This window comes from Festucalex cinctus, chromosome 6 (genome assembly GCF_051991245.1).
Source record: "Festucalex cinctus isolate MCC-2025b chromosome 6, RoL_Fcin_1.0, whole genome shotgun sequence".
NCBI classification, from domain to species: domain Eukaryota; kingdom Metazoa; phylum Chordata; class Actinopteri; order Syngnathiformes; family Syngnathidae; genus Festucalex; species Festucalex cinctus.
Window position 1 is genome coordinate 19,015,778 of NC_135416.1, and position 10,694 is coordinate 19,026,471.

The 10,694-nt window shown below is 39.5% G+C and overlaps 1 protein-coding gene across 1 annotated transcript; it reads left to right on the plus strand.

Annotated features, from left to right (window-relative positions):
* The first annotated feature begins 4,415 nt into the window (after positions 1 to 4,415).
* Positions 4,416 to 10,006, plus strand: LOC144020165 (keratin, type I cytoskeletal 42-like). Its single transcript, XM_077523326.1, has 9 exons — positions 4,416 to 4,797; positions 5,903 to 6,028; positions 7,425 to 7,507; positions 7,581 to 7,737; positions 7,821 to 7,982; positions 8,954 to 9,079; positions 9,159 to 9,388; positions 9,457 to 9,491; positions 9,570 to 10,006. Exons 1-9 carry the CDS (start codon positions 4,504 to 4,506, stop codon positions 9,665 to 9,667), a joined length of 1,311 nt encoding a protein of 436 aa, XP_077379452.1. The 5' UTR covers positions 4,416 to 4,503; the 3' UTR covers positions 9,668 to 10,006.
* Positions 10,007 to 10,694: the final 688 nt, after the last annotated feature.

Sequence of the window (10,694 nt, forward strand, 5' to 3'; positions counted from 1 at the left end):
GTTTGTTTGCAAAAAAACTTTATTCATGAAGTTGCAGGAGTAGTGAATCAACAGCAGCTCTAAGCAAACGCATCGTGTGAACACTGAAGCAGTCGCCGCCTCCCCTCTTTCATTCTGCGTCTCGGCGTCCGAAATCCACCCAGCCCTGATAGTCACGGCCCATCATGCAGTCGGAGTTCACCATCTCTGCGAACACACAGCGAAGTGTTGAGTACAGGTACACACACATGCGAGCAACCTCTTGGATATCTGCCCTCGCATCGAACCATTTTTTTTCACACCCCAAACCCACAACATACCTGAGATTGCTTGCATGATTTGTTTGGTCATAATCACACGCTCATCCTCCGACAGGTGTGCCCGTCTCACCGTGCGTGGAGCCAGCGGCTCCTGTTTGCCCGCAGAGCTTCTTGCTGCCTCCATACCGGGTTGGGGTTGCTCGAATGTTTTGCTCCCGGTTGCAGTAACTGCAGCAAATGTGAGCAAAACGAAGACCAGTGCAAATGCTGTCATCCTGTTGCCTGGCATGACAACAGTGCAAACTTTTATCCGTTGGCTATTCACATCTCCCCTTTTATAACGCCGGTGAAACATTTCAGCCGGAAAATGGACACATATCAATAAGTGTGCATGGGAGAGTTTTTGATTGATTGGGTCATGAAGATAGAATAATACGTCAAGGAAATGATACATTGCGACATCCACAAAGCCATTATTATGCTTGTCAATCTATGGGAAAGCTTTTTGCACTGCAATTACAGTAAAACAAGTCAATTTAATTGCACTAGCAATCCAATAGTTCCTTAGTGCATTTCAACCAAAACACAGGCTGTGATGTAGGCGGACAGTTCTTACAATCACTCATCGCTAGATGATTGACGACGAGGGTAAACACTTTTTTTCTTCTTCTTAAAACGTTTACACATGATTGACGCAATAGCAGCCAGCCTAGGAAATGCAATACGATGTTCGTGACTCATCTTGGCCTTTATTTTGATCATGTCTGGGCTGCTCCAAATAAATGTCTGCAACATTCTAATTGGAAATAAGGTATTGTTATGGTGTAAATGGTCCCCAATATCAATTTATTACAAATTCAAAGGCTTTTGCAAATTCTAGGAAAACAAATATAGTGAGCTGGATCATAAATCAGAGATTAATGCACGCTCACAAAATGTAAATGATGTGAAACAGCAGATAGCACTCTTTCTAATCAACAAAAGAGAAAATGAAGTCAATCGTGTTTGAGCCAGTGAATGTACCATGTGAACTTGATCAAATTAAATAATTACAAAAAACATGTACACACCCATCGGTGAAATCTGATCTATGTGTCAACAGATGGAGAAAGCTTGTTCCCTTCACTTGTGGCCAGATCAGAAGGTACGCACACACACGCACTCTATCAGGAAATTCCACTTGCACTGCAACTGTGCTCATTTCTGTTAATGTTCTCGTTACATAAATACTCATGGATATGATGTTCAAATCCAGTATTTGTAAATGTATGGAGCCATAAATATCTGATGGGTTGAACAGGAATTCACAATACTATTGCAGATAACACAAAATTTGGTCAAGTGGCCCGTGTTGTATCGCAAGAGCTCAAAAGTACCACATACAAGGAAAAGAAAAATGTAAACCTGTAATTGTAATTTCATAATCAAGGCCTGTGGATTTATTTATTTTTTGCTACGGAATTTTAACAATCTCAAGAGATTACTGGTACTGCAGAATAAGTTCATGGATGCGAAATAAGTCGCTGGTACTGCAATTTGACACACCAAACTTTTTCTTAAAGGGTGTGCCACACCACAGACATACTTTCTGTTGCATGTTTCAATAAATGCCTCTTTGAAATGTGTTTAATCATGTTTCCAGGGAACAATGTGACAGGTGCGACAGTATATGGGTTTTAATTCATCAGAAAAAAACAATAAAAAAAAAACACACCACCAACTGACCTTTGAGCCATTCAAAAGAAAATCAATTCAAAGCCATTTGTTGCAGTTCAAAATGCATATTTAGCAAAGTTATTGTTCTGATATACCATGCACAATTTCGATGTGTTAAGGGCAATTGGAGGTGCACAAAGTTGATACAAGGTAGCTGAAGCTCCCCACCTGTGGCAGCGATCAAATGCCATCGGAGATAGCAGTTAATGTGGCTTGGCAGCAGTGAAGGGCGTGAGCCGAAGCGGAACGTTTGTTGAACAGGTTACAGGAGGACACTGAAACCTTTGCTGGCATTGATTTTGTTAGCAGAACATTTGTTGACGCTTGCATAGCCTACTATTAAAAAATGTGCATTAAGAAACTGTAATTCAGTGTGTCAAATATGGCAGCCACGACATTACAGGATGCGTCCAATTAATACCACAAAAACAAAAAAGATAAAAATTTGTCTTTGACTTGAACCTCCCACAGGTTAACATAGTTAAAAACTAGATTTTAAGTACTTGAAAATCATTACTGACGTCCGCCTGTTTCTCTCGAGAAATCGACGTGCGAATGCATGCTTTTAAATTTACAAAACCCTTCAACATAGGGCACGCAAGCCATAACTGGCCCGTCAAAGGGTGCAATCTGGCCCATGAGGACAAAACACAAATGGCATTTTTTTCACTAAAATTAAAGGGAAGTCAACCTTAAACATTTCTTGACAAAAATGTTATATGTGACCTTACTAGTCGAAACATGACATTCCGATTAATTAAAATTACATTTGTGGAGTATGACTTATAAAGGAAAATCCAGCAGTTTTTATCCATCTCAGTGGGCAGCCATTTTCCCACTTGAGGTCGAGTGAAAATGACATCACAGTTGCTCAGATCGCAGTTAACCAATCACAACTCAGCTTCAGAAAACACGTGCCAACCAATCACAGCTCAGCTTTAGAAAACAGGTGAGCTGTGATTGGTCGTTGCCCGAGCCCTGAGCGACTGTGACGTCATCTTCAGTGGACATCAAGTGACAAAATGGCTGCCCCCTGAAATAAATAAAAATGGTTGGATTTTGCTCAATAACTGATATTCCACAATAGTAATTTTAACCAGAAAGTCATGTTTAGACTAGTGAGGTCACATATAACAAATTATTGCCCAAAACGTTTAAGGTTGACTTTCACTTTAACTGTTGTTAGTTTTATCCACTGGAGGACAGACTAACAACCACTTGATGGGATACTTGACTCATTGAACAATTTTCAGCAGTGAAAAGTTAATATTTTGTCGAGAATGAATTTAATAACGTAATTATTTTTCGTGTACAAATTAATACCTTTCAAAAGTAATTTTTCTACCTGCAGTCGACTCATGATGACATCACCTATACTAAGGAAGTGGGTTACTGTCAATCATGGCTCACCTGTTTTCTGGGTTTGGTCAGTAAACTGAGCCATTATTGGTTGTTATCTACTTCCTCAGCACAGGTGAAGTCATCATCAATTGACAGCATGTAGAAAAAAACTACTTTTTAAAGATATTAATTGTACATGAAAAATAATGAAATTACCACATTAATTATAGACAAAATATTAACTTTTTACGGCTGAAAATGGCTCAAGTATCCCTTTAAGTGATGCCTGTGACTCAGGATTTGATTAGGATTTGAAAAATTTTGCAGACATTTTCGCTAAGAAATTTCAGACTACTCTGCAATATGATAATAATAAATAAATAAAACACACAAACACAAAAAAAAAAAAAAAAAACTGGAGATGTTTTTGACCTGTTTAGCTTATTTGGCCACGGCCATCGTGGTACAGCCCACTCAAGTACAAAAATGGTCCCTGAATTAAAATGAGTTTGACACCCCTGATCTAACAGATCTTATTTTGTCATATCAATCCTTTTGGAGCCTCAATTTTACACTTGTAGTAATACAAGATGTAGTCCGTTCGAACACAACAAGGCATTGGACCAGGTCCATGGTCCTCGTTGGTGGAAGAGGAACAAATAAACGTGTGCCTGTTGCCACCTGTTGCTATTTATTAAACAGAATAATAGCTTTGAGTTCAACTAAACAGGTCTATGCTGAGTAAAAAAAAAATGGTGATTTGACATGAGACATAAAAAATGCGGGAGACAAAATGTAACACAATTGCATGGAACTAGTTGACAAAAAATAAATAATTAAAGTGATTGTTTTTTTTTTCTTAAGTGATTTGCCGGTGCCCTATCATTTATGTTCATATAAAACACCATTTTAAAAGGGAGTTATAAAAAAAAAGCTGAGTGATCAAATTGTTGTCCAACCAGTCAGACTCCATTTAAAACATTTACTCGTGAAATGAATTATTTGGCCGGGGCAATCAGACGCAGACATCTAGCTGCTGAACTTGCTTGTCAACCTGTCAACCAGCAAACGTTCACACCTACTAAGCGCAGAAAACGATTATCAGCATACCGAACATAGTTCCGGCGTCGGCGGGGACTCTCTATAAAGTGGCCACTTGCGGTGTCCGCAGTCACTCCTCGTTGACTGCAACTTGCACCTCGTCACCATGTCTCTCTCCTTAGGCCGCTCAAGCGCCCGCAGCATCTCCTCCGCCAGCAACATGAGCATCGGCGGGGGCCGTCGGATGGGCGGGTTAACCCAGTCCATCTCCAGCGGCATCTACCAAGGCCGCGCGCCCAGCGTGTACGCCGGCGCGGGGGGCTACGACACCCGCATCTCCCAGGCCAGCGTCGGCCTCGCCTACGGTGGCGGCGGCATGTACAGTGTGGATGCCTTCGGGGGCAGTGAGAAGACCACCATGCAGAACCTCAACGACCGCCTGGCCACCTACCTGGACAAGGTGAGCGGAAGATTCAACTGCTATCACAGTCTTTTCTAAGACGAGTCAAGTGTGGGCACACTTTGTTATGCTACTTGATGAAAGTATGCACACACTAGCCACTACATTAGGGACATCTGTATACTGTCATCTAATGGAGTTATTCTTAGTGCTGTGGTACATTAATGTCCCATGGGAAATTTCCCTTAATTGGTCTGAAAATCATTTAGTGTATGATCATCATAATAATAATAATAATAATAATAATAATAATAATAATGTTAATTAAAAAAATAATAATAGTGTTAATAATGTTAATAAAAATAATAATAATAATGTTAATAATGTTAATAATAATAATAATAATAATAATAATAATAATAAGAAGAAGAACAAGAACAAGAATAAGAATGTTTATAATAATAATAAGAATGTTAATAATGTTAATAATAATAATAATAATAATAATGATAACAATTTGACCACCCTTGTTGGTTCAGTTTCTTGTTCATTTTAAATGTAAAGGTGCATTTTGGTAACAATAAAATAAGCTCACATGAGTTTAATTGGAGAGATAAAATTGAGCAATTTGTCCATGTTTTTCTTGATAATAACAAAAATCTCTTAAATTCTTACATAAATAGCTATGGCATTATTTATGCCAAAAACAGTGCTTTAAACACTTCTTGTTTTCCAGCGACGTATAGCATCAAAACCCTACCTTTGCAATAACTATGCTGACTAGCAAATGTTTTTTCCCATGATTCTTAATGAATGTAAACCTTGTTTATTCATTGAAATGATATCTTTGCTAAGGAATTTCTTATGTAGCTTTTATATAGGATTAAGTGTTAAAAAAAATAGAGGTGACATTAAGATGAAACTGGGCAGGGAGAGGAATTAATATTTCCAAATAAATAAGGTAGCAAATGTGTTTGAACTTGTAGTAATGTTAATATAAACAACACAAAATAAAAGTAAAAAATAATGTCCATAATGCTCCGCTCATGCTTAATTTATTTTGACGTCGCTCACAAGCTGGTACTGAAATGTTCTCAAGGAAATGATTATGCCAAGTGAGGACTTAATCACTTGTTGATTGTCTGTAATTGTGGCGTGTGTGCAGGTGCGCTCTCTGGAGGCTGCCAACAGGAAGTTGGAGATTCAGATCAGAGAGTTCTATGATAAGAGGTCTCCCATTGCCAGGGACTTCTCCGCCTACTTCGCCACCATCAATGAGCTGCGAGCCCAGGTGACTATTCCTGCTATGCACAAAAACAAGGATCAAAGACCAAGTCTAGACTCATTATCCACCATTAGACTTAATGAGGAACCGGTTGGGTGGAACAACTTTCTCAGTCACTTATTTGCCAGTAGGTAGTCATGAAAAGTGAAATAAAAAAAGCAGTTTCAATATTTCAGTCTATCCCACACAGTTACACAGTTAGTTCAGCACAAAAGCATTTGTTGCTTAAAATACAGAACACGGCCAAATACCAACATTTAATTCCCATGACCTTCCACCCCTTTGGTGGCATTCTAGTAAAAACAGGCAAAGAACTCTTCAGAACAACAAAAGGCAAGTTAAAACTCTACCATACAAAGCAAAAGCCATATGGCAACAACACCCAGAAATGCCACCAGCTTCTCTGGGCACGAGCTCACACGAGAGTGACTGGCATGTAGTGGAAAAATGTGCTGCGGTCTGACGAGTCCACATTTCAAATTCAATTTAAAAAAAAATATTGTATCATAATAATAATGCTAATAATAATCCATCCATCCATCCATTTTCTTGACCGCTTATTCCTCACAAGGGTCGCGGGGGGTGCTGGCGCCTATCTCAGCTGGCTCTGGGCAGTAGGCAGGGGACACCCTGGACTGGTTGCCAACCAATCGCAGGGCACACAGAGACGAACAACCATCCACACTCACACCTAGGGACAATTCGGAGCACCCAATTAACCTGTCATGCATGTCTTTGGAATGTGGGAGGAGACCGGAGTACCCGGAGAAGACCCACGCGGGCACGGGGAGAACATGCAAACTCCACCCAGGAAGGTCCGAGCCTGGACTCGAACCGGAGACCTCAGAACTGGGAAGCGGACGTGCTAACCACTCGACTACCGTGCCGCCCGCTAATAATAATAATAATTTTAATTTTAATTATACATTTTTAATAAATAGCGTCTCACTATAACAGAACCTATACTTGGAAATAAACCTCAACCTTAAGCAGCAGATTATGTGTGCATAGGATTTAGGAAAGACACCCACTCAAGAAATGACTTCCAAAACAACACTTTCATAGCATGTTTGCCTCACAGTTCGGAAATTAAATCTCTGCTTCCTGTGTGGGGTTAGTGTGTTCTTCCTGTGCAGGACCAAAACTGCCTAAATTAAATTATATAAATGAATAATTTTGTGTAAATGTATTTCCACATTTATTTGTATTTTTTGAATTTCATTTTTTTTAAATCTATTTATGGATATATTTTTTTTTTGTTTTTATTCCCATTTATATCTATTTTTTTGCATTACATTTTTGAATGATATTTTTTATATCCACTTTTATTCATTTCTTTATTGTGGTCTTCCATAGTTTTGCATCCTCCCACATTCCGTTAAGCGTCATTCCTCCCTTTTAGATTGCAAGGAGGTATGCAGAGAATCAGAGCATCATTCTGCAGATTGACAACGCTCAGCTGGCAGCAGACGATTTCAAAATGAAGTAAGTTGCACGGAGATGGCGTTAAAGTACTTGTGGTGTTTCAAGTGTCCAGCAACCGTTCTTTTTCTGTAAGATATGAGGTGGAGATGAACACTCGTGCAATGGTGGAGTCTGATTTGGTTCGTCTTCGAGGGGTCCGGGACAACATGGTTGTTACCATCAGTGACCTGAAAATGCAGATTGAGAACCTGAAGGATCAGCTGGCACAACTCATGAGGATCCATGAGGAGGTCGGCTCATTTGAGCTCATACGCTTCTAATCAAATACTTCCTTCCTTCTGTTGGTTGTAAAATATATTTTTCTACGTGACAGGAAATGAATGCGGCAAGGCAACAATACACCGGTAACGTAAACGTTGAAGTGGATAGCGCGTCGTCTGTGGATCTTTCCAGGATCCTCCAAGAAGTGAGGGACCAATATGAAGCACTGGCGTTGAAGAACAAGCAGGAATTGGAAAGATGGTATCAAGCTAAGGTGAGATGGGAGAGAAAGTGCACAAAATGATGGGAATCTTAAAAGCAGGGGTGAGCAAAAACGTATGGATCTTTTGGTCATCAATCTGGCCCACCAAGCATTAAACATGAGGAAAAAAATCTTGTAATATTTTTAACATTAATAAAGTTGTTTTACCTTAAACTAATTTGCTCCCAAAAACGTATAAATCCGTTCAATTTTAAATATTACTATGCTCCCAAAGACGCATTTATGTTATTTTTTTTTCTTTTTTTTATGCTAGATGCTTTGATTCAGCATCTGTACTGAAGAAAATGCTTGAAGCAATGGTAGTTATTACAAAAACGGCCAGAAGATGTCAGCAGAGTATAAGAGATCAACCAGGGCCATGTTGCAACAAGCTCTTTTCTCCATTGTTTTAGATTTGTGCATAATGATAAAATTTAGCTATACTCTAATGCAAATAGTTGCAAAACAGAAATAGATAGAAATATACTTTTTTCCTGATGAAAGAAGAAACTCTAATCTTTCTTTAGTTAGTTATAAAAAAAGAAAAAAAAAAGACGGCCAGCGGGTGGCAGCAGAGTATAAGAGATCAGCCAGGGCCATGTTGCAACAACCTAATTTTGTCGAGTTTTTACCATCAAAGTGAATATTGACGAAACTTAGCTATATTCAAATTCTAATTGCTGCTAATTGCCGTCGTCGGCGGAAAGAAATACAAATATACTTTTTTTTCCTGATGAAAGAAGAGACTAATCTTCTTTTTGTAGGTTCCATGTTTTTATAGCAATAGAACACAATATTCTGTGGGCCTAGCAAAATCAGTCAAAATCCAGTAAAACAGCCGGGAGCAAAGGGGGTTGCTTCAATGAAAATTGTTAATTAAATTGGTGAATCAAAATGATTAATTAATAGATTCCATCAAGGACGCAAGTTGTAGAAAATTGTGGAGATGGGTTATGAAATGGGTTTATTTGTGTGTGTTATAGATGGAATCCCTTCAGTCGGAAATCAAAGGTTTCACCACAGAAGTCAAGACGTTTTCTTCCCAACTCTCTGAACTGAAGCGGACATACCAAAGTTTGGAAATTACATACCAAGGCCTCCTTGCCGAGGTAAGGCGACTTCCCGTCGGGCTCACGTGACATCGCGTAGCCGGTCTGCTCAGTCATTTCTCGTCCTTCCGCCGTGCAGATCGAATGCCTCCGTCAGAACCTCGCCGAAACCAAGTCACGATACGGATCTCAGCTCAGCCAACTGCAAGTGACCATCAACTGCCTGGAGGAGGAGCTGCAGCAGCTCAAAGTGAGCATCGAGCAACAGAAGACCGACTACCAGCTGCTGCTGGACATCAAGATGAGGCTGGAGAGGGAGATCGCCGAGTACCGCCGTCTGCTGGATGGCGAATCTTATGAGCAGAAAAAGTGAGAGACAATCCATTTTGAGTCCATGTATGACCTTACTCATGTCATGCTGTCCTCTCTCTTTAAAGGCCTTTGGTCATCAGCAAGGTGGTGCAGATGGAAGGTAAGCGACTGTCACTCTTGCATCCACGAAACGACGTTCTCGTGAATGTTCTCGTAACCTCTTTTTCCTCCACCGCAGAGCACAAGCCTATCGTGGAGAGGAGAGTGAGGACCATTGTGGAAAAGATCGTAGACGGAAGGGTGGTGTCCACCAGCGTGGACACTAACAGCTCCTAGATGACACATTTGCTGTCCTCTCCCCCTGAAAAAAACACAATGAAAAAGAGCTGTGTTTATATTTCATAACTTCCCCTTTTTTCCTGTTTACGCAACAGTTGGAAGAAAAATAATCAACAGCTTGCTCTTAAATGCGGTAATAATAAAATAAAATGGCTAAAAATAGATCACACAAAAACATATCTTTGCTATGTGTGTAACAAATCCATTATGTTTTAGTTTTAAAAGTATTGTTTTGAAAATAACATGAAAATGAACATTTTAAATTTGTCTGATTAAATTAGTATTTTTAACTTGAAAACATCAACAACAATACAAATTAAAAGTGTCTTGCTGTAAGGTTAAGGTGTCTGTCTTTTACTGATCATGCTGCAACTTCTGGGAGCAATCACAATGATGGTGCAATTTTACACAGCGTTCAAAGTGGGTACATCCTATTAATACATTTGTTTGCAAACCATTCCAAGGAACATTTTTGTCGGCATAATACACTTCAAATACAAACCCCAATCCAAAAGAAGTTGAAATGTTATGTACCGCAGACATAAATAAAAATCAGATACGGCAATGGACACGGAATGGCACTAGACTGCTGAGAAACTGAATTTTGCACATCAAGCAAGAATGGGAAAGAATTCTACGCTCAAAGCTTCAACAAAGAGTGCCCTCAAAAGTGGTAAATAAACATGAGCTTTTGCTAACATTTTTATAAAGCTTCGTTGCAGGCATCAAATTCACCGTTTTCTTATTTACGTATTACGTTTTACATTTTCAATTTGTACTATAAACACTAATACAAATATGTAAGCCATTTTTTGATTGCCAGTCAGCGACATCAACTACACACACAAAAATGAATTTGCTCATTGGCGGATTTTTCGCATGCACGTACAGCATACCTCCCAACCCACCCCCGCCCTCAACAAAACAAATTTGCTTCCTGATACTGCGAAAAGATATGACCTGTCTGTAAATTGTTGATTGTACGGTGAATTTGCGCCCCCGTATGGAGGCGCACGCTACTGTA

Bases quoted from the DNA above. Each gene is read 5' to 3' on its own strand.
- LOC144020165 (XM_077523326.1), top strand. From the start codon at position 4,504: ATGTCTCTCTCCTTAGGCCGCTCAAGCGCCCGCAGCATCTCCTCCGCC. The intron at 9,080-9,158 runs GTAAGGCGACTT...TCCGCCGTGCAG, and splicing joins ACCAAGGCCTCCTTGCCGAG to ATCGAATGCCTCCGTCAGAA. The intron at 9,389-9,456 runs GTGAGAGACAAT...CTCTCTTTAAAG, and splicing joins GAATCTTATGAGCAGAAAAA to GCCTTTGGTCATCAGCAAGG.